This window comes from Panulirus ornatus, chromosome 11 (assembly GCF_036320965.1).
Source record: "Panulirus ornatus isolate Po-2019 chromosome 11, ASM3632096v1, whole genome shotgun sequence".
In the NCBI taxonomy this organism is placed as follows: domain Eukaryota; kingdom Metazoa; phylum Arthropoda; class Malacostraca; order Decapoda; family Palinuridae; genus Panulirus; species Panulirus ornatus.
The window spans coordinates 57,708,626-57,735,860 of record NC_092234.1 but is presented as its reverse complement, the minus strand read 5'-3'; the positions used below and the strand labels follow the sequence as shown (position 1 = coordinate 57,735,860).

Here is a 27,235-nt window from a genome sequence, read left to right as displayed (position 1 = left end):
TCACCAGTTGACATATACCACCTCTTTGCTCAATACCCAGACTTTCTGAAAAATTATTATCAACAACAGAATGAAATGAAGCATCCCACTCTCACCTACACAGCATGGCTTCATATCCAAACATTCTATCAACACACTACACACTGACCTCCTACAACACATCCAAGATAGATTCAGTCTCCCACAATGCCCTCCTGCACAATGCTAGTGGCATAGACATTAACAAAGCATTTGACACTGTCCCCAACACATTCTCACACAAAGAGTACTTGACACCACTCTCCACAGAACCACTCACAGAGTAGCTTTTAAGATTCATAAAGCTTCAAAGTTGGAACATTGCTTAGTTACAGAATTTTAAGTCTCATCCTGCTTATGGTGATATGATGGTTGATATGTGAAGGAGGGTCTTCATGTAGTAGTGATCAAATATAATGAATAAGATAAATATACATCTTGACTTATAAGGTATTTGACATTGACTTGGTTTGTTTCAGTAAGTTCTGGTTGCCTGAAGGAGCCAGTCTTGTGGAGTGCAGTCGTACCTTGGGTATACTGAAAGATCAGCATTTTACAGAAGCTATTGAGACACTTCAGATGCTGTCAACATCATTTAGCCCAAGAGATAAATTAGCCCTCATTCATCGTACCTTCCAGCAAGTGAGCAAGGTAGGAAGCATGGAACAGTGTAAAAGCAGATTTCTTAACCCTTTCAATGTGGTACTTGTAATATTCAGTGACAATTTGTGCGCAATATATTCTCAAATATTGGAAAAGAGTATTCCTTTACATTTATTTTAACAATTAAGTGAACTGTAATTTGGAAATAGATTGATGCATAACTCATGATGAAACATTATATATTATTTGGCTTGTTCTTTAACCCTTCAATGACATAACTGCAGTGGTTTTTCTTGCACACTAAAGTGTGATTATCTGATTAAAGCTATATACAGCTTAACCTGATGAGTCATTGTGTGTGCATTCTGGTGTACTATAATAATATGGCACATTGCTGCCAAGAATATGAGTTATTCCATGAGTATTTTCACTTATATGTAGTGATTTGTTTGATTTTTTATAGGTGTTTTTGTCATAGTCAAAGGTAATTACAGGTTGAGCATCCCTAATCTGAAAATTTAGAATTCAAAATGCTCCAAAATCCGAAACATTTTGAGCGGTGACCTAACGTTATGAGTGGAAATTTCTATACCACAGCATCATAGGTGGGAAGTGAAAACCTGCTGTTGTTTGTTGTTATTGTTTCACAGCTCATATAGGTATTCTGCTGATGCCACTGTGCTGCTTAGTTACCCTAAACATATATTTTATACTGTTAAGTACTTATATGTGAATAAGTGTATGAAAATGATTGCTTATCAGTTACATATGAATTCAGAGTCAGGAGTGAAGGTCATGCCAAACATATATACATATACATATATACACATGTACATAATTCATACTGTCTGCCCTTGTTCATTCCCATTGCCATCCCGCCACACATGAAATGAAACCCCCTCCCCCTGCATTTGCGCGAGGTAGCCTTAGGAAAAGACAACAAAGGCCACATTCGTTCACACTCAGTCTTTAGCTGTCATGTATAATGCACCGAAACCACAGCTCCCTTTCCACATCCAGGCCCCACAAAACTTTCCATGGTTACCCCAGATGCTTCACATGCCCTGGTTCAATCCATTGACAGCACGTAGACCCTGGTATACCACATTGTTCCAATTCACTCTATTCCTTGCACACCTTTCACCCTCCTGCATGTTGAGGCCCCGATCACTCAAAATCTTTTTCACTCCATCTTTCTACCTCCAATTAGGTCTCCCGCTTCTCCTCGTTCACTCCACCTCTGACACATATGTGTTCTTTGTCAATTTTTCCTCACTCATTCTCTCCATGTGACCAAACCATTTCAAAACACCCTCTTCTGCTCCCTCAACCACACTCTTTTGAAACCACACTGCTCTTCCTCAATCTGCTGCTCTGTACATGCCTTCACCCTCTCAATCAATACCCTCCCACATAATCTCCCAGGAATACTCAACAAACTTTTTTTTTTATTATTATTATACTTTGTCGCTGTCTCCCGCGTTTGCGAGGTAGCGCAAGGAAACAGATGAAAGAAATGGCCCAACCCCCCCCCATACACATGTATATACATACGTCCACACACGCAAATATACATACCTACACAGCTTTCCATGGTTTACCCCAGACGCTTCACATGCCTTGATTCAATCCACTGACAGCACGTCAACCCCGGTATACCACATCGCTCCAATTCACTCTATTCCTTGCCCTCCTTTCACCCTCCTGCATGTTCAGGCCCCGATCACACAAAATCTTTTTCACTCCATCTTTCCACCTCCAATTTGGTCTCCCTCTTCTCCTTGTTCCCTCCACCTCCGACACATATATCCTCTTGGTCAATCTTTCCTCACTCATCCTCTCCATGTGCCCAAACCACTTCAAAACACCCTCTTCTGCTCTCTCAACCACGCTCTTTTTATTTCCACACATCTCTCTTACCCTTACGTTACTCACTCGATCAAACCACCTCACACCACACATTGTCCTCAAACATCTCATTTCCAGCACATCCATCCTCCTGCGCACAACTCTATCCATAGCCCACGCCTCACAACCATACAACATTGTTGGAAGCACTATTCCTTCAAACATACCCATTTTTGCTTTCCGAGATAATGTTCTCGACTTCCACACATTCTTCAAGGCCCCCAGGATTTTTGCCCCCTCCCCCACCCTATGATCCACTTCCGCTTCCATGGTTCCATCCGCTGCCAGATCCACTCCCAGATATCTAAAACACTTCACTTCCTCCAGTTACCCTTACTTATACCTCGGTAATTTGAGCACTCACTCTTATCCCCTTTGCCTTTGTACAATGGCACTATGCAAGCATTCCTCCAGTCCTCAGGCACCTCACCATGAGTCATACATACATTAGATAACCTTACCAACCAGTCAACAATACAGTCACCCCCTATTGTAATAAATTTCTGTGCAATACCATCCAAACCTGCTGCCTTGCTGGCTTTCATCTTCCACAAAGCTTTTACTACTTCTTCTCTGTTTGCCAAATCATTCTTCCATAACCCTCTCACTTTGCACACTATCTCGACCAAGACACCCTATATCTGCCACTCTATCATCAAACGCATTCAACAAACCTTCAAAATACTCACTTCATCTCCTTCTCACATCACCACTACTTGTTATCACCTCCCCATTAGCCCCCTTCACTGAAGTTTCCATTTGTTCCCTAGTCTTATGCACTTTATTTGCCTCCTTCCAAAACATCTTTTTTTTTTTTTTTTTTTTTTTTTTTACCTCGTCGCTGTCTCCCGCGTTTGCGAGGTAGCGCAAGGAAACAGACGAAAGAAATGGCCCAACCCCCCCCATACACATGTACATACACACGTCCACACACGCAAATATACATACCTACACAGCTTTCCATGGTTTACCCCGGACGCTTCACATGCCTTGATTCAATCCACTGACAGCACGTCAACCCCTGTATACCACATCGCTCCAATTCACTCTATTCCTTGCCCTCCTTTCACCCTCCTGCATGTTCAGGCCCCGATCACACAAAATCCTTTTCACTCCATCTTTCCACCTCCAATTTGGTCTCCCTCTTCTCCTCGTTCCCTCCACCTCCGACACATATATCCTCTTGGTCAATCTTTCCTCACTCATTCTCTCCATCTTTTTATTCTCCCCAAAATTTAATGATACTCTCTCATCCCAACTCTCATTTGCCCTCTTTTTCGCCTCTTGCACCTTTCTCTTGACCTCCTGCCTCTTTCTTTTATACGTCTCCCACTCATTTGCATTATTTCGCTGCAAAAATCGTCCAAATGCTTCTCATTTCTCTTTCACCAATAATCTTTCTTCTTCGTCCCACCACTCACTACCCTTTCTAATCTGCCCACCTCCCACGCTTCTCATGCCACAACCATCTTTTGCACAAGCCATCATTGCTTCCCTAAACACATCCCATTCCTCCCACACTCCCTTTGCATCCTTTGTTCTCACCTTTTTCCATTCTGTACTCAGTCTCTCCTGGTACTTCCTTACTCAAGTCTTCTTCCCAAACTCAATCACTCTCACCACTCTCTTCACCCCAACATTCTCTCTTCTTTTCTGAAAATCTCTACAAATCTTCACCTTCGCCTCCACAAGATAATGATCAGACATCCCTCCAGTTACACCTCTCAGCACATCAACATCCTAAATTCTCTCTTTCACGCGCCTATGAATTAACACGTAATTCAGTAACGCTCTCTGGCCATCTCTCCTACTTACATATGTATACTTATGTATATCTCTTTTTTTAAACCGTGTATTCCCAGTCACCAGTCCTTTTTCAGCACATAAATCTACAAGCTCTTCACCATTTCCATTTACAGCACTGAACACCCCATGTACACCAATTATTCCCTCAAGTGCCACATTACTCACCTTTGCATTCAAAGCACCCATCACCATAACCCAGTCTCATGCATCAAAACTACTAACACACTCACTCAGCTGCTCTCAAAACACTTGCCTCTCATGATCTTTCTTCTCATGTCCAGGTGCATATGCACCAATAATCACCCATCTCTCTCCATCCACTTTCAGTTTCACCCATATCAATCTAGAGTTTACTTTCTTACACTCTATCACATACTCCCACCACTCCTGTTTCAGGAGTAGTGCTACTCCTCCCCTTGCTCTTATCTTCTCACCAACCCCTGACTTTACTCCCAAAACATTCCGAAACCACTCTTCCCCTTTACCCTTGAGCTTCGTTTCACTCAGAGGCAAAACATCCAGGTTCCTTTCCTCAAACATACTACCCATCTCTCCTTTTTTCTCATCTTGGCTACATCCACGCACATTTAGACACACACACATATATATATATATATATATATATATATATATATATATATATATATATATATATATATATATATATATATAGGGTCAACTCAATTGGGAGGTGAGTTTGAATGGAGAAAAACTGGAGGAAGTGAAGTGTTTTAGATATCTTGGAGTGGATCTGGCAGCGGATGGAACCATGGAAGCGGAAGTGGATCATAGGGTGGGGGAGGGGGCGAAAATTCTGGGGGCCTTGAAGAATGTGTGGAAGTCGAGAACATTATCTCGGAAAGCAAAAATGGGTATGTTTGAAGGAATAGTGGTTCCAACAATGTTGTATGGTTGCGAGGCGTGGGCTATGGATAGAGTTGTGCGCAGGAGGATGGATGTGCTGGAAATGAGATGTTTGAGGACAATGTGTGGTGTGAGGTGGTTTGATCGAGTGAGTAACGTAAGGGTAAGAGAGATGTGTGGAAATAAAAAGAGCGTGGTTGAGAGAGCAGAAGAGGGTGTTTTGAAGTGGTTTGGGCACATGGAGAGAATGAGTGAGGAAAGATTGACCAAGAGGATATATGTGTCGGAGGTGGAGGGAACGAGGAGAAGAGGGAGACCAAATTGGAGGTGGAAAGATGGAGTGAAAAAGATTTTGTGTGATCCGGGCCTGAACATGCAGGAGGGTGAAAGGAGGGCAAGGAATAGAGTGAATTGGAGCGATGTGGTATACCGGGGTTGACGTGCTGTCAGTGGATTAAATCAAGGCATGTGAAGTGTCTGGGGTAAACCATGGAAAGCTGTGTAGGTATGTATATTTGCGTGTGTGGACGTATGTATATACATGTGTATGGGGGGGGGGTTGGGCCATTTCTTTCGTCTGTTTCCTTGCGCTACCTCGCAAACGTGGGAGACAGCGACAAAGTATAATAAAAAAAAATATATATATATATATATATATATATATATATATATATATATATTTTTTATTTTGAAGGTTTGTTGAATGTGTTTGATGATAGAGTGGCAGGTATAGGGTGTTTTGGTTGAGGTGGTGTGCGAAGTTAGAGGGTCAGGGAGAATGGTTTGGTAAACAGAGAAAAAGTAGTGAAAGCTTTGTGGAAGATGAAAGCCAGCAAGGCAGCAGGTTTGAATGGTATTGCACTGGAATTTATAAAAAAAGGATGTGACTTTGTTGTTGACTGGTTGGAAAGGATATTCAATATATGTATGATTCATGGTGAAGTGCCTGAGGATTGGCAGAATGGATGCATAGTGCCATTGTGATAAGGCAAAGGTGAGTGTTTAAATTACAGAGATATAAGTTTGTTGAGTATTCCTGGGAAGTTATATGGAAGGGTATTGATTGAGAGGGCAAAGGCATGTACAGAGCATCAGATTGCCCTCTTTTTCACATCTTGCCCCTTTCTATTGACCTCCCTGCAAAATTCGTCCAAACGCCTCTCTCTTTTCTTTCACCAACACTCTTACTTCTTCATCCCACCATTCACAACCCTTTCTAATCTGCCCATCTCCAACCTTTCTCATGCCACAAGCATCTTTTGTGCAAGCCATCACTGCTTCCCTAAATACATCCCATTCCTCCCCCACTCCCCTTATGTTATTTGCTCTCACCTTCTTCCATTCTGCCCTCAGTCTCTCCTGGTACTTCCTCACACAAGTCTCCTTTCCAAGCTCACTTACTCTCACCACTCTCTTCACCCCAACATTCTCTCTTCTTCTCTGAAACCCTCTAGAGATCTTCACCTTTGCCTCCACAAGATAATGATCAGACATCACTCCAGTTGCCCCTCTAAGCACATTAACATATATATTGGTTTTATCAGGCTGTGACTGAAAGAGGGTATCCCATGTGTGAAAAGTTATATTTGGCAAGGCTGTATCATTGGAAGTACAGCCTTGTCAAAGAACTTTCCCCTCCAAAGTAGTCAACATATCCCTGTTACTGGAAAGAGCACAGTTTTGGGTAATGGTTTGTCAGATTAGGTAGGATTGTACCCCTGTGATATTAGATGAGGTAATTGAGTCATTGAAGGAATGATTTGTCAGTGTGCCTTGTGTTTTGCGCTGTTTACTCTAAATGTTACCAAAAAGAATGAACTGAATCAGACAAGCCTCGTTGACATTCTGTGTTATTAATATAGTACTAATGGTGATATTTGCACTTAAAGAAATTTAGATACAATGCAAAGAAAGCATGTTCTGCATTATATGATGAGGATGAAAATAATCCAGTGCACTCACATGCTGATAACACTGCATTCATCCACATCTTTCAGTTTTGCTCCCTCTTCTCTCACTCGATCTGCATCACGTCCTGACACAGCTTCCTCAATTAACTGAGACGGACAGGATATCTCAGTGGGGTAGATAAAATCTTGTTAAGTTTAATGCCTCCAAGACTCTATTTCTACCCATCTCTCTGTTGAAGACTCCTTACAACTCTCATCTCTTCTTTGACAGTTCTGAAATTCAACCTCTTGACTCAATGAACATTTTTTTTTTTTTTTTTTTTTTTATACTTTGTCGCTGTCTCCCGCGTTTGCGAGGTAGCGCAAGGAAACAGACGAAAGAAATGGCCCAACCCCCCCCATACACATGTATATACATACGTCCACACACGCAAATATACATACCTACACAGCTTTCCATGGTTTACCCCAGACGCTTCACATGCCTTGATTCAATCCACTGACAGCACGTCAACCCCGGTATACCACATCGCTCCAATTCACTCTATTCCTTGCCCTCCTTTCACCCTCCTGCATGTTCAGGCCCGGATCACACAAAATCTTTTTCACTCCATCTTTCCACCTCCAATTTGGTCTCCCTCTTCTCCTCGTTCCCTCCACCTCCGACACATATATCCTCTTGGTCAATCTTTCCTCACTCATTCTCTCCATGTGCCCAAACCACTTCAAAACACCCTCTTCTGCTCTCTCAACCACGCTCTTTTTATTTCCACACATCTCTCTTACCCTTATGTTACTCACTCGATCAAACCACCTCACACCACACATTGTCCTCAAACATCTCATTTCCAGCACATCCATCCTCCTGCGCACAACTCTATCCATAGCCCACGCCTCGCAACCATACAACATTGTTGGAACCACTATTCCTTCAAACATACCCATTTTTGCTTTCCGAGATAATGTTCTCGACTTCCACACATTCTTCAAGGCCCCCAGAATTTTCGCCCCCTCCCCCACCCTATGATCCACTTCCGCTTCCATGGTTCCATCCGCTGCCAGATCCACTCCCAGATATCTAAAACACTTCACTTCCTCCAGTTTTTCTCCATTCAAACTCACCTCCCAATTGACTTGACCCTCAACCCTACTGTACCTAATAACCTTGCTCTTATTCACATTTACTCTTAACTTTCTTCTTCCACACACTTTACCAAACTCAGTCACCAGCTTCTGCAGTTTCTCACATGAATCAGCCACCAGCGCTGTATCATCAGCGAACAACAACTGACTCACTTCCCAAGCTCTCTCATCCCCAACAGACTTCATACTTGCCCCTCTTTCCAAAACTCTTGCATTTACCTCCCTAACAACCCCATCCATAAACAAATTAAACAACCATGGAGACATCACACACCCCTGCCGCAAACCTACATTCACTGAGAACCAATCACTTTCCTCTCTTCCTACACGTACACATGCCTTACATCCTCGATAAAAACTTTTCACTGCTTCTAACAACTTTCCTCCCACACCATATATTCTTAAGACCTTCCACAGAGCATCTCTATCAACTCTATCATATGAACATACTTGGTATTATTGTAATGTCCACTTCCTGGGAAACCTCACATTGCAGGAATAGTTAAGTCTGCCTCTAAGGAACTGGGTGTCCTGTTTAAATGCCAAAACTTCTCATCTGAGCAGTTGCTCAGTTTATACAAAGGACTGACTCAACCTTGTATGAAGTACTGCTCTCACATTTGGGGTGGTTCTAGCTTTGTATGCTTACTTGACAGAGTTGAGTCAAAAGCAATATGACTTGTAAGTTGTCCCAGGCTAACCTCCAAACTTTACCCACTTGTGCTACACCACAATGTTGGTTCACTTTCCCTCTTCTATAGGTATTACTTTGATTTTTGCACCTGAGAGCTGGCTGCTTGTGTGTCCCCACCAGTAGCTAGACTACGTAATACTCAGCAAGTTGCTGTGTCACATGATTATTGTGTGGCCTTCGGCAACTCAAGATTGGGCTGTTTTGATACCTGCTTCTTTCCCTCCATGTTGAAGCTTTGGAACTCTCTACCTTCTCATGTTTTCCTAATAACTATTACCTGACACATTTCAAAAAATAGGTCTTCAATTCCCCCAAAATTTGTAAATACTTTTCCTTGTCTTTTCTTTTTTCATTTCATAATTTTCTCTGTATTTCAATTAAGGCCCAGCCTTGATGTAGACTTTTGTCCATGACTAGAGCCTTCAAGGGTGGGCTGTTTTGATGCCTGCTTCTTTCCCTCCATGTTGAAGCTTTGGAACTCTCTACCTTCTCATGTTTTTCCTAATAACTATAACCTGACACATTTCAAAAAACAGGTTTTCACTTCCTCCAAAATTTGTAAATACTTTTCCTTGTCTTTTCTTTTTTCATTTTATAATTCTCTCTGTATTTCAATTAAGGCCCAGCCTTGATGTAGACTTTTGTCCGTGACTGGAGCCTTCAACACAAAAAATAAGAATGAAATCCATTCTTCGTTTATAGTGCTGGGTATAAGTGGGTGAAGCTTGGTGTGTTGTAGCTTCAAAATTATCCTGCTTACCCCTGGAAAATATTGGTTTATTATATGCCTGTTATTGGAAATCAACCATTTAATTTTCGTTGGAAATATTTATGTTTTAAAAAGAATACATTGGCCATGCCAGACTAGTTGATTGCTAGTTTTAGCCAAAGTGGAAAATGATATGATCTAATATATGATATAATCTAATATAATTTGATATGAACTCACCTAATGATTGTTTAAAAACATTTATTTTTAACATTTACAGCTGCCATTTGCTGTAGGGAAAGTCTGCATTATTCTTGCTGACTTTAGGCTTTTGTTTTTTCAGGCTGTAATGACTAAACTGGGTAGTAACTATCTGTGGAGTATGGATGACCTCTTCCCAGTCTTCCAATATGTGGTTGTGCGGTCACGCATACAACATTTAGGGGCTGAAATTCAATTAGTGGATGACCTGTTGGACCCCCATATGCAGCATGGAGAGTTGGGTATCATGTTTACTACTTTAAGAGTAAGTCATTTGTGATATATATGTATTTATTTTTTCTTCTTTTCTTGTACACTTAATACGTTAACTACTTTTGTGAGGCAGCATCAAGAAATGATGAACAGCAGTCTCATTTGCACACATCTGTCTTGTAGCAGCATATATAATGCACTGAAGTGGAGTATACCATAGGGTCATGCTCCACAGACTACATGGTTTGCCTTGATTGCCCCACATGCTCTGATTCATCTCATTATCAGCAAGTCAACCCACACATATCACAAACTCCAGTTCTTTCTATCTCTTTGCATGTACCACATTGCTCCAATTCTTTCTGTCCTTCACATCCCTCTTGCACTCCTAAATGTTCAGGGGTTCTTTTTCTCGTCTAAATCTTTTTCCAGTTAGACTTTTGAGGGCATTTAGTGTGTTGCTTTTGTATTTTATGTTATTAGTACGGGGAATGGATTTTATGTGTGTTGTATGTGATCCCAGAATGGTTTGGTGCTTTGTTCAATAGGAAACACTGTCCATTAAAGGTAACTGGTGATTTGGAGATGAATTCATGTCTGTCTGGGGATAAAAGAGTGATTGAAGACTTCTGTTGAGATACAGACATGCTGTTCTAGGTGAGTAATTGTTCCAACTGTGTGGTGTAATGCTGCATGTTTGATGATGATATCCTAAAAAACAGTGAAGTTAGCTTGAGGTACAAGCATAAATGAAACCATCTGGGAGAATTTATGATTAATGTAAATTGAACTTGAATATGAATGAGGGGTGAGAGACTGAAGAATGCTTTGATGGACATGTGGTGAGGTTACAAGCTTGAATAGTTGGGTAGTACATTCAGCAATGATTGTGGAATGGAAAGTAGATTCTTGCAAACAATGTCAGAACTTCATGGAGGTCAGTAAAATGAAAAATTGTGACTCATCATTAAATTAATGATGAGATTTGGTAGGTATGTTGCATCCTGTTCTATAATTGTAGAGTGCAAGAACTAGAAGTGGATTTTATAAAACATTCATACAAAGTTAGAGCAGAAAATAAACTGGCAAATAAGGAGAGCAAGACATTTGATATATTTTAGAAGTTGCTTGTTGAGTAAAAGTTGGAATGTTGGATTCTTGTATACATATGGAGAGAGTGGATGCCAAGAGACTAACTAAACTTATAAGTTTGATTTATGAGACAGGATGTAGATTTAAAGGAAGACTTAATGCTAGATGCAAGAGGAAATCTGTATACGAGAAGGGGTGTTTCAGTAAAGGAATCTGTGGAAGTGTGCTGATGTTATAGTATGTAGAGGATAAACTGTATGAACCATTCAGTTGTGCAGTAGATGTCATAAAAAGAAATATAGAATTATTTTATTCATCTATTTATTATACTTAATTGCCATTTCCCATGTCAACAAGGTAGCACAAGGAAACAGATGAGGAATGGCCCAACCCACCCACATACACATGTATATACATAAACGCCCATACACGCATATATACATAATGGAGGAAGTGAAGTGTTTTAGATATCTGGGAGTGGGTTTGGCAGCAGATGGAACCATGGAAGCAGCAGTGAGTCACAGGGTGGGGGAGGATGTGAAGATTGTGGGAGCCTTGAAGAATGTGAGGAAGGCAAGAACATTGTCTCGGAGAACAAAAGTGGGTATGTTTGAAGGAATAGGGGTTCCAACAATGTTATGTGGTTGTGAAGCATGGGCTATAGATAGGGTTGTGTGGAGGAGGGTGGATGTGTTGGAGATGAGATGTTTGAGGACAATATGTGTTGTGAGGTGGTTTGATCGAGTAAGTAATGAAAGGGTAAGAGAGATAGGAGGTAATAAAAAGTGTGGTTGAGAGAGCAGAAGGGTGTGTATTGAAATGGTTTGGTCACATTTAGAGAATGAGTGAGGAAAGATTGACAAAGAGGATATATGTGTCAGAGGTGGAGGGAACGAGAAGTGGGAGACCAAATTGGAAGAATGGAGTGAAAAAGATTTTGAGTGATTGAGGCCCGAACATACAGGAGGGTGAAAGGCGTGCAAGGAATAGAGTGAATTGGAACGATGTGGTATACTGGGGTTGACATGCTGTTGATAGATTGACCCTGGGCATGTGAAGCATCTGGGGTAAACCATGGAAAGTTTTGTGGGATCTGTATGTAGAAAGGGAGCTGTGGTTTTGGTGCATTGCACATGACAGCTAGAGACTGAGTGTGAATGAAAGTGGGTTTTGTTGTCTTTTCCTAGCGCTACCTTGTGTGCACACGGGGAAGGGGGGTGCCATTTCATGTGTGGCGGGTTGGTAGCAGGAATTGATAAAGGCAACATGTATGAATATGTACATGTGTATATATGTATGTCTGTGTATGTATATTTATGTATACATCGGAATGTATAGGTATGTATATGTGCGTGTGTGGGTGTTTATGTATATACATGTGTATGTTGGTGGGTTGGGCCATTTTTTCATCTGTTTCTTTGCGCTACCTCACTAACACGGGAGACAGCGACAAAGTATAATAAATGAATATAAACATTTCAACGTATATATACATATACATACACAGACAAATACATATATACACATGTACATATTCATATATATAGAATATCCTGGGGATAGGGGAAAAAGAATACTTCCCACTTATTCCCCACATGTCATAGAAGGTGACTAAAGGGGGCGGGAGCGGGTGGGCTGGAAACCCCCTCCTTGTATTTGAATTTCTGAAAGGGGAAACAGAAGAAGGAGTCATGCGAGGAGCGCTCATCCTCTTTGAAGGCTCAGTTTGGGGTGTTTAAATGTGTGTGGATGTAACCAAGATGAGAAAAAAGGAGAGATATATAGTATGTTTGAGGAAAGGAACCTGGATGTTTTGGCTCTGAGTAAAATGAAGCTCAAGGATAAAGAGGAAGAGTAGTTTGGGAATGTCTTGGTAGTAAAGTCAGGGGTTAGTGAGAGGACGAGAGCAAAAAAAGGAGTAGCACTCCTGAAGCAGGAGTTGTGGGAATATGTGATAGAGTGTAAGAACTGAAAGTGGTTGGAGAGAGATGGATGATTATTGGTGCCTATGCACCTGCTCATGAGAAGAAAGATCATGAGAGGCAAGTGTTTTAGGAGCAGCTGAGTGAGTGTGTTAACAGCTTTGATGCACAAGACCGGGTTATAGTGTTGGATGATTTGAATGCAATGTGAGTAATGTGGCAGTTGAGGGTATAATTGGTGTACATGGGGTTTTCATTGTTGTAAATGGAAATGGTGAAGAGCTTGTGGATTTGTGTGCTGAAAAAGGACTGGTGATTGGGAATATCTGGTTTAAAAAGAGAGATATACATATGTATATGTATGTGAGTAGGAGATGGCCAGAGGGCATTATTGGATTACATGTTAATTGATAAGCATGTAAAGGAGAGACTTTTAGATGTTAATGTGTTGAGTGGGGCTGGAGGGATGTCTGATTGCTGTCTTGTGGAGGCGAAGGTGAAGATTTGTAAAGGTTTTCAGTAAAGAAGAGAGAATGTTGGGGAGAAGAGAGTGGTGAGAATAAGTGAGCTTGGAAAGGAGACTTGTGTGAGGAAGTACCTGGAGAGATTGAGTGCAGAATGGCAAAAGGTGAAAACAAATGACGTAAAGGGAGTGGGGGAGGAATGGGATGTATTTAGGGAAGCAGTGGTGGCTTGCGCAAAAGATGCATGTAGCAAGAGAAAGGTGGGAGGTGGGCAGATTAAAAAGGGTAGTGAATGGTGAGATGAAGTAAGATTGTTAGTGAAAGAGAAGAGAGAGGCATATGGACAATTTTTTGCAGGGAAGTAGTGCAGATAATTGGTAGATGTATAAAAGAAAGTGGCAGGAGGTCAAGAGAAAGGTGCAAGAGGTGAAAAAGAGGGCAAATGAGAGTGTTATTAGATTTTAGGGAGAATAAAAAGATGTTTTGGAAGGAGGTAAATATAGTGTGTAAGACAAGAGAACAAATGGGAACATCGGTGAAGGGGCAAATGGGGAGGTAATAACAAGTAGTGATGAAGTGAGAAGGAGATGGAGTGAATATTTTGAAGGTTTGTTGAATGTGTTTGATGATAGAGTGGCAGATATAGGGTGTTTTGGTCAGGGTGGTGTGCAAAGTCAGAGGGTCAGGGAGAATGGTTTGGTGAACAGAGAAGAGGTAGTGAAAGCTTTGTGGAAGATGAAAGCTTGCAAGGCAACAGGCCTGGATGGTATTTCAGTGGAATTTATCAAAAAAGGAGGTAATGGTTTAGTTGATTTGTTGGTAAGGATATTCAGTGTATGTATAGATCATGATGAAGTGCCTGAGGATTGGCGGAATGCATGCATAGTGCCATCGTACAAAGGCAAAGGGGATAAAGGTAACTATTCAAATTACAGAGGCATAAGTTTGTTGAGTATCCCAGGGAAATTAAATGAGAGGGTATTGATTGAAAGGGTAAAGGCATGTACAGAGCATTAGATTGGGATAGAGCAGTGTGGTTTCAGAAGTGGTAGAGGATGTGCGGATCAGGTGTTTGCTTTAAAGAATGTATGTGAGAAGTACTTAGAAAAACAGATGGATTTGTATGTAGAAAAAACAGATGGATGTAGCATTTATGTATCTGGAGAGGGCATATGATAGGGTGGAGAGAGATGCTTTGTGGAAGGTTGTAAGAGTGTATGGTGTGGGAGACAAGTTGTTAGAAGCAGTGAAAAGTTTTTACCAAGGATGTAAGGCATGTGTACAAGTTGGAAGAGAGGAGAGTGATTGGTTCCCAGTGAATGTCGGTTTGCGGTAGGGATGGGAGATGTCTCCATGGTTGTTTAATTTGTTTATGGATGGGGTGGTTAGAGGTGAATCCAATAGTTTTGGAGAGAGGGGCCAGTATGCAGTCTGTTGTGGATGAGAGGGCTTGGGAAGTGAGTCAGTTGTTGTTCACTGATATAGTGCTGGTGGCTGATTCAGGTGAGAAACTGCAGAAGCTGGTGACTGGGTTTGTTAAAGTGTGTGAAAGAAGAAAGCTGAGAGTAAATGTGAATAAGAGCAAAGTTATTAGGTTCAGTAGGGTTGAAGGACAAGTTAATTGGGAGGTAAGTTTGAATGGAGAAATACTGGAGAAGTGAAGTGTTTTAGTTATCTGGGAGTGGATTTAGCAGCATATGGAAGCAGAGGTGAGTCACAGGGTGGGGGAGGGAGCAAAAGTTCTGGGAGCATTGAAGAATGTGTGGAAGGTGAGAACATTATCTCGGAGAGCAAAAATGGGTATGTTTGAAGGAATAGGGGTTCCAACAATGTTATATGGTTGCGAGGCGTGTGCTATAGATAGAGTTGTGTGGAGGAGGATGGATGTGTTGGAAATGAGATGTTTGAGGACAGTATATGGTGTGAGGTGGTTTGATCAAGTAAGTAATGAAAGGGTAAGAGAGATGTGTGGTAATAAAAAGAGTGTGGTTGAGAGAGTACAAGAGGGTGTATTGAAATGCTTGGGTCACATGGAGAGAATGAGTGTGGAAAGATTGACAAAGAGGATGTATGTGTCTGAGGTGGAGGGAATGAGGCGAAGTGGGAGACCAAATTGGAGGTGGGAGGATGGAGTGAAAAAGATTTTGAGTGATTGGGACCTGAACATGCAGGGGGGGTGAAAGGAGGGCAAGGAATAGAGTGAATTGGAACGATTTGGTATACCAGGGTCAACATGCTGTCAATAGATTGAACCAGGGTATGTGAAGCGTCTGGAGTAAACCATGGAAATTTGTGTGGTGCGTGGATGTGGAAAGGGAGCTGTGGTTTCGGTGCACTATATATAACAGCTAGAGACTGAGTGTGAACAAATGTGGCTTTTGTTTTCTTTTACCTAGTGCTACCTCGCGTGTGTGCGGGGGAAGGGTGTTGTCATTTCATGTGTGGCGGGGTGGCAATGGGAATGAATAAAGGCAGCAAGTATGAATTATGTACATGTGTATATGTGTATATGTCTGTGTATGTATATATATATGTATATGTTGAAATGTATAGGTATGTATATGTGCGTGTGTGGACGTGTATGTATATGCATGTGTATGTGGGTGGGTTGGGCCAATCTTTCATTTGTTTCCTTGTACGACCTCCCTGATGCAGGAGACAACAACAAAGTATGATAAATAATTTTTTTTTTTTTTCATACTATTCGCCATTTCCCGCGATAGCCAGGTAGCGTTAAGAACAGAGGACTGGGCCTTTGAGGGAATATCCTCACCTGGCCCTCTTCTCTGTTCCTTCTTTTGGAAAAATTAAAAAAAAAAAAAAAACGAGAGGGGAGGATTTCCAGCCCCCCGCTCCCTTCCCTTTTAGTCGCCTTCTACGACACGCAGGGAATACGTGGGAAGTATTCTTTCTCCCCTATCCCCAGGGAAAATGATAAATGATATGAGTGAATATCTTTATTTTATTTATTATACTTTGTCACTGTCTCCCACGTTAGCGAGGTAGCGCAAGGAAACAGACAAAAGAATGGCCCAATCCACCCACATACACATATATATACATACACGTCCACACACGCACATATACATACCTATACATCTCAACGTATACATATATATACACACACACAGACATATACATATATACACTTGTACATAATCCATACTGTCTGCCCTTATTCATTCCCGTCAACACCCCGCCACACATGAAATGACAACCCCCTCCCCCTGCACGTGCGCGAGGTAGCGCTAGGAAAACACAACAAAGGCCACATTCGTTCACACTCAGTCTCTAGCTGTCATGTATAATGCACTGAAACCACAGCTCCCTTTCCACATCCAGGCCCCACAAAACTTTCCATGGTCTACCCCAGACGCTTCACATGCCCTGGTTCAATCCATTGACAGCACTTAGACCCCAGTATACCACATCGTTCCAATTCACTCTATTCCTTGCACACCTTTCACCCTCCTGCATGTTCAGGCCCCGATCACTCAAAATCTTTTTCACTCCATCTTTCCACCTCCAATTTGGCCTCCCACTTCTTGTTCCTCCACCTCTGACATATATATCCTCTTTGTCAATCTTTCCTCACTCATTCTCTCCATGTGACCAAACGATTTCAAAACACCCTCTTCTGCTCTCTCAACTACACTCTTTTTATTACCACAGGTCTCTCTTACCCTTTCATTACTTACCTCACACCACACATTGTCCTCAAACATCTCATTTCCAACACATTCACCCTCCTCCGCACAACCCTATCTATAGCCCACATATTGCAACCATATAACATTGTTGGAACCACTAATCCTTCAAACATACCCATTTTTGCTTTCCAAGATAACGTTCTCGACTTCCACACATTCTTCAACGCTCCCAGAACTTTCGCCCCCTCCCCCACCCTATGATTCACTTCCACTTCCATGGTTCCATCCACTGCCAAATCCACTCCCAGATATCTAAAACACTTCACTTCCTCAAGTTTTTCTTCATTCAGACTTACCTCCCAACTGACTTGTCTCTCAACCCTACTGTATTTAATAACCTTGCTTTTATTCACATTGACTCTCAGCTTTCTTTTTTCACACACTATACCAAACTTAGTCACCGGCTTCAGCAGTTTCTCACCTGAATCAGCCACCAGCGCCATATCATCAGTGAACAACAATTGACTCACTTCCCAAGCTCTCTCATCCACAACAGACTGCATACTTGCCCATCTTTCCAAGACTCTTGCATTCACCTCCCTAACAACCCCATCCATAAACAAATTAACAACAATAGAGACATCACGCATCCCTGCCGCAAACCAACATTCACTGAGAACCGATCACTTTCCTCTCTTCCTACACGTTCACATGCCTTACATCCTTGATAAAAACTTTTCACTGCTTCTAACAACTTGCCTCCCACACCATATATTCTTAATACCTTCCACAGAGCATCTCTATCAACTCTATCATATGCCTTCTCCAGATCCATAAATGCTACATACAAATCCATTTACTTTTCTAAGTATTTCTCACATACATTCTTCAAAGCAAACACCTGATCCACACATCCTCTACCACTTCTGAAACCACACTGCTCTTCCCCAATCTGCTGCTCTGTACATTCCTTCACCCTCTCAATCAATAGCCTCCCATATAATCTCCCAGGAATACTCAACAAACTTATAGCTCTGTAATTTGAGCATTCACTCTTATCCCCTTTGCCTTTGTATAATGGCACTATGAAAGCATTCCTCCAATCCTCAGGCACCTCACCATGAGTTATACATACATTAGATAACCTTACCAACCAGTCAACAACACAGTCACCCCCTTTTTTGATAAATTTCAGTGCAATACCATCCAAACCCGCTGCCTTGCCGGCTTTCATCTTCCGCAAAGCTTTTACTACCTCTTCTCTGTTTACTAAATCATTCTCCCTAACCCTCTCACTTTGCACACCACCTCGACTGAAACACCCTATATCTGCCATTCTATCATCAAACACATTCAACAAACCTTCAAAATACTCACTCCATCTCCTCACATCACCACTACTTGTTATCACCTCCCCATTAGCCCCCTTCACCGATGTTCCCATTTGTTCCCTTATCTTACGCACTTTATTTACCTCCCTCCAAAACATCTTTTTTCTTTCTCTTTCTTCTTTCAAATTATTCGCCATTTCCCGCATTAGCGAGGTAGTGTTAAGAACAGAGGACTGGGCCTTTGAGGGAATATCCTCACTTGGCCTCCTTCTCTGTTCCTTCTTTTGGAAAATAAAAAAAAAAGAAAACGAGAAGGGAGAATTTCCAGCCCCCTGCTCCCTCCCCTTTTAGTCGCCTTCTATGACACGCAGGGAATACGTGGGAAGTATTCTTTCTCCCCTATTCCCAGGGATAAAAACATCTTTTTATTTTCCCTAAAATTTAATGATACTGTCTCACCCCAACTCTCATTTGCCTTCTTTTTCACCTCTTGCACCTTTGTCTTGACCTCCTGCCTCTTTCTTTTATACATCCCCAGTCATTTGCATTATTTCTCTGCAAAAATCATCCAAATGCCTCTCTCTTCTCTTTCACTAATAATCTTACTTCTACATCCCACCACTCACAACCCTTTCTAATCTGCCCACCTCCCGCGCTTCTCATGCCACAAGCATCTTTTGGGCAAGCCATCACTGCTTCCCTAAATGCATTCCATTCCTCCCCCACTCCCCTTACGTCCTTAGTTCTCACCTTTTTCCATTTTGTACTCAGTGTCTCCTGGTACTTCCTCACACAAGTCTCCTTCCCAAGCTCACTTTCTCTCACCACTCTCTTCACCCCAACATTCTCTCTTCTTTTCTGAAAACCTCTACAAATCTTCACCTTCACCTCCATGAGCTAATAATCAGACATCCCTCCAGTTGCACCTCTCAGCACATTAACATCCAAAAGTCTCTCATTCATGTGCCTATCAATTATATAAATATATCAGTTATATAAATTACATGAATATATCAATTATATATATATATATATATATATATATATATATATATATATATATATATATATATATTATATATATATATCTTTCTTTCTTTCAAACTATTCGCCATTTCCCGCATTAGCAAGGTAGCATTAAGAACAGAGGACTGGACCTTTAAGGGAATATCCTCACCTGGCCCCCTTCTCTGTTCCTTCTTTTGGAAAATTAAAAAAATATGAGAGGGGAGGATTTCCAGCCACCCGCTCCCTCCCCTTTTAGTCGCCTTCTACGACATGCAAGGAATACGTGGGAAGTATTCTTTTTTTTTTTTTTTTTTTTTTTTTTTTTTTTTTCCAAAAGAGGGAACAGAGAAGAGGGCCAGGTGAGGATATTCCCTCAAAGGCCCAGTCCTCTGTTCTTAACGCTACCTCGCTATTGCAGGAAATGGCGAATAATTTGAAAAAAAAAAAAAATATATATATATATATATATATATATATATATAGGTTTGCGGCAGGGGTGTGTGATGTCTCCATGGTTGTTTAATTTGTTTATGGATGGGGTTGTAAGGGAGGTAAATGCAAGAGTCCTGGAAAGAGGGGCAAGTATGAAGTCTGTTGGGGATGAGAGAGCTTGGGAAGTGAGTCAGTTGTTGTTCGCTGATGATACAGCGCTGGTGGCTGATTCATGTGAGAAACTGCAGAAGCTGGTGACTGAGTTTGGTAAAGTGTGTGGAAGAAGAAAGTTGAGAGTAAATGTGAATAAGAGCAAGGTTATTAGGTACAGTAGGGGTGAGGGTCAAGTCAATTGGGAGGTGAGTTTGAATGGAGAAAAACTGGAGGAAGTGAAGTGTTTTAGATATCTGGGAGTGGATCTGTCAGCGGATGGAACCATGGAAGCGGAAGTGGATCATAGGGTGGGGGAGGGGGCGAAAATTTTGGGAGCCTTGAAAAATGTGTGGAAGTCGAGAACATTATCTCGGAAAGCAAAAATGGGTATGTTTGAGGGAATAGTGGTTCCAACAATGTTGTATGGTTGCGAGGCGTGGGCTATGGATAGAGATGTGCGCAGGAGGATGGATGTGCTGGAAATGAGATGTTTGAGGACAATGTGTGGTGTGAGGTGGTTTGATCGAGTAAGTAACGTAAGGGTAAGAGAGATGTGTGGAAATAAAATGAGCGTGGTTGAGAGAGCAGAAGAGGGTGTTTTGAAATGGTTTGGGCACATGGAGAGAATGAGTGAGGAGAGATTGACCAAGAGGATATATGTGTCGGAGGTGGAGGGAACGAGGAGAAGAGGGAGACCAAATTGGAGGTGGAAAGATGGAGTGAAAAAGATTTTGTGTGATCGGGGCCTGAACATGCAGGAGGGTGAAAGGAGGGCAAGAAATAGAGTGAATTGGAGTCATGTGGTATACAGGGGTTGACGTGCTGTCAGTGGATTGAAGCAAGGCATGTGAAGCGTCTGGGGTAAACCATGGAAAGCTGTGTAGGTATGTATATTTGCGTGTGTGGACGTGTGTATGTACATGTGTATGGGGGGGGGTTGGGCCATTTCTTTCGTCTGTTTCCTTGCGCTACCTCGCAAACGCGGGAGACAGCGACAAAGTATAAAAAAAAAAAAAAAAAAAAAAAAAAAATATATATATATATATATATATATATATATATATATATATATATATATATATATATATATATATATATATATATATTGTTTCCTTTCCCTTTTGCCGCCGTCTCCCGCGTTTGCGAGGCAGCGCAAGGAAACAGACGAAAGAAACGGCCCTACCAACCCCCACACACATGCACACACACACGCCCACACACGCAAACATACACACCCACACAGCCCCCCACGGCCCACCCCAGACGCTTCACATGCCCCGACTCAATCCAACGACAGCACGCCAACCCCGGCACACCACATCGATCCAATTCACTCCCCCCGCATGCCCAGGCCCCGACCACACAAAACCCCCCCACTCCATCCCTCCACCCCCAACCCGGCCCCCCCCCCCCCTCTGACACATCCCCGGCCAACCCCCCCCCCCCCCTCTGACACATCCCCGGCCAACCCCCCCCCCCCCCCCCCCCCCCCCCCCCCACTCACCCTCTCCATGCGCCCAAACCACTTCAAAACACCCTCCCCTGCTCCCCCAACCAGGCTCTTTCCACTTCCACACATCTCTCCCACCCTCACATCACCCACTCGATCAAACCACCCCACACCACACACCGTCCCCAAACATCCCATCCCCAGCACATCCACCCTCCCGCGCACAACTCCATCCACAGCCCATGCCCCGCAACCACACAACATTGTTGGAACCACCACCCCCCCAAACACACCCATCCCCGCTCTCCGAGATAATGCTCTCGACCCACAAACACTCCTCAATGCTCCCAGAATCTTCACTCCCCCCACCCCCCGATCCACCCCTGCCTCCACGGTTCCACCCGCTGCCAGATCCACCCCCAGACATCCAAAACACTCCACCTCCTCCAGCCCCTCTCCACTCAAACCCACCTCCCAACAGACCCGACCCCTAACCCCACTGTACCCAACAACCCCGCTCCTATTCACACCCACTCCCAACTTTCCTCCCCCACACACCCCACCAAACCCAGCCACCAGCCCCCGCAGCCCCCCACACGGACCAGCCACCAGCACTGCATCATCAGCGAACAACAACCGACCCACCTCCCAAGCTCTCTCATCCACAACAGACTGCATACCCGCCCCCCCCTCCAAAACTCTTGCATTCACCTCCCCAACAACCCCATCCACAAACAAACCTAACAACCACGGAGACATCACACACCCCCGCCACAAACATACACCCACCGAGAAACAATCACCCTCCCCTCCTCCTACACGTACACATGCCTTACATCCTCGATAAAAATCTTTTCACTACTTCTAACAACTTGCCTCCCACACAATATATTCTTAATACCTTCCACAGAGCATCTCTTTCAACTCTATCATATGCCTTCTCCAGATCCATAAATGCTACATACAAATCCATTTGCTTTTCTAAGTATTTCTCACATACATTCTTCAAACCAAACACCTGATCCACACATCCTCTACCACTTCTGAAACCACACTGCTCCTCCCCAATCTGATGCTCTGTACATGCCTTCACCCTCTCAATAAATACCCTCCCATATAATTTACCAGGAATACTCAATTATACATACATTAAATAACCTTACCAACCAGTCAACAATACAGTCACCCTTTTTTAATAAATTTCACTGCAATACCGTCCAAACCTGCTGCCTTGCCGGCTTTCATCTTCCGCAAAGCTCCCACTACCTCTTCTCTGTTTACCAAATCATTTTCCCTAACCCTCTCAATTTGCACACCACCTCAACCAAAACACCCTATATCTGCCACTCTATCATCAAACACATTCAACAAACCTTCAAAATACTCACTCCATCTCCTTCTCACATCACCACTACTTGTTATCACCTCCCCATTAGCCCCTTCACTGAAGTTCCCATTTGCTCCCTTGTCTTATGCACTTTATTTACCTTCTTTCAAAACATCTTTTTATTCTCCCTAAAATTTAATGATACTCTCTCACCCAAACTCTCATTTGCCCTCTTTTTCACCTCTTGCACCTTTCTCTTGACCTCCTGCCTCTTTCTTTTATACATCTCCCACTTATTTGCATTTTTTCCCTGCAAAAATCGTCCAAATGCCTCTCTCTTCTGTTTCAGTAATAATCTTACTTCTTCATCCCACCACTCACTACCCTTTCTAATCAACCCACCTCCCACGCTTCTCATGCCACAACCATCTTTTGCGCAAGCCATCACTGCTTCCCTAAATACATTCCATTCCTCCTCCACTCCCCTAACCTCCTTTGTTCTCACCTTTTTCATTCTGTACACAGTCTCTCCTGGTACTTCCTCACACAAGTCTCCTTCCCAAGCTCACTTACACTCACCATATATATATATATATATATATATATATATATATATATATATATATATATATATATATAGGGGAGAAAGAATACTTCCCACGTATTCCCTGCGTGTCGTAGAAGGCGACTAAAAGGGGAGGGAGCGGGTGGCTGGAAATCCTCCCCTCTCGTTTTTTTTTTTTAATTTTCCAAAAGAAGGAACAGAGAAGGGGGCCAGGTGAGGATATTCCCTCTAAGGCCCAGTCCTCTGTTCTTAACGCTACCTCGCTAATGCGGGAAATGGCGAATAGTATGAAAAAAAAAAAAATATATATATATATATATATATATATATATATATATATATATATATATATATATATATATATATATATATATAAAATTCCACACATTCTTCAATGTGTGGAAGTCAAGAACATTATCTCGGAAAGCAAAAATGGGTATGTTTGAAGGAATAGTGGTTCCAACAATGTTGTATGGTTGCAAGGCGTGGGCTATGGATAGAGTTGTGTGCAGGAGGATGGATGTGCTGGAAATGAGATGTTTGAGGACAGTGTGTGGTGTGAGTTGGTTTGATCGAGTAAGTAACGTAAGGGTAGGAGAGATGTGTGGAAATAAAAAGAGCGTGGTTGAGAGAGCAGAAGAGGGTGTTTTGAAATGGTTTGGGCACATGGAGAGAATGAGTGAGGAAAGATTGACCAAGAGGATATATGTGTCGGATGTGGAGGGAACGAGGAGAAGTGGGAGACCAAATTTTAGGTGGAAAGATGGAGTGAAAAAGATTTTGTGTGATCGGGGCCTGAACATGCAGGAGGGTGAAAGGAGGGCAAGGAATAGAGTGAATTGGATCGATGTGGTATACTGGGGTTGACGTGCTGTCAATGGATTGAATCAGGGCATGTGAAGCGTCTGGGGTAAACCATGGAAAGCTGTGTAGGTATGTATATTTGCGTGTGTGGACGTATGTATATACATGTGTATGGGGGTGGGTTGGGCCATTTCTTTCGTCTGTTTCCTTGCGCTACCTCGCAAACGCGGGAGACAGCGACAAAGCAAAAAAAAAAAAAATATATATAAAAATTTGTCTTTTCTCTCTTTTAGGCATGCTACTACCAGATACAGAATGAGAAACTGAATCACATGGTTTGATGAAGCAGCCGTTCTTCGTAGCCAGAATATATAATAAAAAGACATTTTATATGAAAAGAGTGTATTTGTACAAGATGTTGAAAACAGTTACAAAGTATCTTCACCACACAGTGCCCTCCAGTATTTTGTGTTCTTACATACTGCTCCAGTCCTTGAATAAAGAAGAGTGCAAGAAGGTTGACTTTTTTACTCAGGATAAAGTTGATCTCCATCTCTTGTGTGGGTCTGCCATATTTGCTATATGAAGACTGTCAAAGGTATTTCTTTGGTTAGTATTAAGTTAAACAGTTTTAGTATTCATTGATAGTCATAGAATAACATCCATATGTTTACTGATTATGATTTTATTGATATTTTCTTTGTGTATGTGTCTATGATTTTTGGAATACCTAAACTATCTTATAGAGTTACATATTTGGGTGTGTACAGTGTACTTAGCATGAAATCAAAACTGTGCAAAAACTGAAAATGCTTCAACATTGATTAAATTTTTTGTCATAACACCTACACCTCAGTACAAACCTATTTTCTGGTATAACACACACACCTAACCATTTTCTGTCATAGCACACCCATCTTGTTACAAACCTACTGATGTATAACTTTTTTTTTTTATCAAACTTATGATTGAACTATCTTCTTTGTTCCACAACTTGGTCTTTATACCAGATTCAACATAATATGATGTGCTTTGTTTGGGAATTAGAACACAGGGTCAGCCCATTTTGTGTTGCCTGCACAGAATGACAGACAATTAAGGATTACTTTTCCATTTTCATTTTCATCCCTCATCTTTCATTATTGGGAGGCACACTCTGGTATAGTGACACTCCTTACTTTATAAATTCTTTCCCCACCATCTAAAGAATCGAATGCCATAAGACTCATAACTTTACAAATTCTTTCCCCACCATCCAAAGAATCGATTGCCATAAGACTCATAACTGTAATTCAGATGTTGCCTGACTTATGCTACTTTTGAAAATATTAATAGGAATTTAATCTGGCTCGCAACTTGATTAAAATTTTGCCATTGGCCACAAAACTTGATACAGATGGTTTTGGTATTTTCCAAACAATATTTCATATGTTTTCATTTCACTCCCAATAACTATCCTAAAAGCAGACAACACAGGTGTTCCCTGGAACACCCTTATAGATATTGTGTTGATGAGCATGACAGGTACCTCATATGTTTTTTCACAGATGACCTAGTATATTCTGTATGGATTTTTCTATATTTGTTTTCGTATTAGCAACTTCAGGTAAACAGAATTTTATCTCTGTAGTTGGAGAAAACTTATTCTCAGGAATGCCCTTGAGGATCAAAACTGAACATCATTTTTGACTTCCTCCCCAGCTTTCATTTTCTTTTGGGGGGATGTTACTTGCCTATTACCTGAAAAACATGCTAGCCTGTGTGCCGAAGTACTAGGCCCCATTCCACCTTATAGGCAATGCATCAAAATGCTTTTTGCATTATTTTGACCTATTATAAGATTCACTCTGCCTGAGACCAGCATGAATCTGTGCAAATTGTGTAACATTTTGTTATGAATATATTTTTACATCTTGGGAACTGTTTCTAAATCTCAGGGATCTAACATATGTGGTTAAGCCAGCCACCATATCATATATTGTAAAATCTACAGGGTTATGTACTAGTGGTACCACAGATTTGAAAACTGTAACATTGTTTAATGTAAAAAATGTGGTTACATACCAGGGTCCAAAAGATCACCAAATATTTTCTTGAATCCCCCCCCCTGAAAAAAATTGATGACCTTATATGTTAACTGAATATTTCTGAAAAAGAAAATAATGTTTGATAAGAAAGAAATAAAAGTATAAAAGAAAAAGGCATTTTACTGACATGTCTCACAGATCCCTTGTAGTATGAGTTGATGATAGTGCTGGGGTCAGTATTGGTATTGCGTGTGGTTGTTTGTAAGGTTGAACATCAACATGTGCTAAGATGGTGTTCCATCATCCTCAGATGATGACATTGGAGAGTTTTGACAAGTACAAGATGTGCATACTGCAGATTGTGTCTCATCCACATGCAGTTTGTCTTCACTGTATGAATGGCATTGATGGTGGTGGTTTGAATTGAGGCAGCATCAGTGGTGATGGTAGTGGTTTTAATTTAGGCAGGATTAGTAGTTGAGGCAGTGGTGAAGGTGGGAGCAATGGTTGAGCAAAGTCGTGACAGTGGCAGCAACAATTATGGAAGTTGTTGATAAGGCAAAGATGGTGGTGATTATACCCTTGGCTGACTTTGCCATTTATTTGCTGTGCCTCCTTTGATTGAATATATGGTGCAGTTTCTCATACAGGAAGAAGCTTATGATCTGACATTTAACTCAACAGGAAGCTCATGTATCCAGAATTTCCAGTGTCTGTTTATACAAATGCATATTTTGATAACTGATATCCATGCAGTCTTATCTGGTATATTTTTGCAAGTTCTCAAAGCTTCTAAAAGGTTGATGCCATTATAGTATTTCCTAACACAGTCACTTAGTGGTGGTTTGTAGTTTTCCCATCAAGACTCATCATGTGTGCTC

The 27,235-nt window shown here is 41.8% G+C and overlaps 1 protein-coding gene across 1 annotated transcript in view; it reads left to right on the top strand.

The window, feature by feature from the left end:
• Als2 (Amyotrophic lateral sclerosis 2) overlaps positions 1 to 25,869 on the top strand; it is a 231,493-nt gene extending 205,624 nt beyond the window's left edge. The window contains exons 22-24 of the mRNA XM_071666251.1: positions 498 to 669; positions 9,999 to 10,181; positions 24,621 to 25,869. Of these exons, the coding sequence (XP_071522352.1) occupies positions 498 to 669; positions 9,999 to 10,181; positions 24,621 to 24,668 (403 nt within the window). The 3' untranslated portion in view covers positions 24,669 to 25,869. The remainder of the gene's footprint in view (positions 1 to 497; positions 670 to 9,998; positions 10,182 to 24,620) is intronic.
• The last annotated feature ends 1,366 nt before the right edge of the window (positions 25,870 to 27,235 follow it).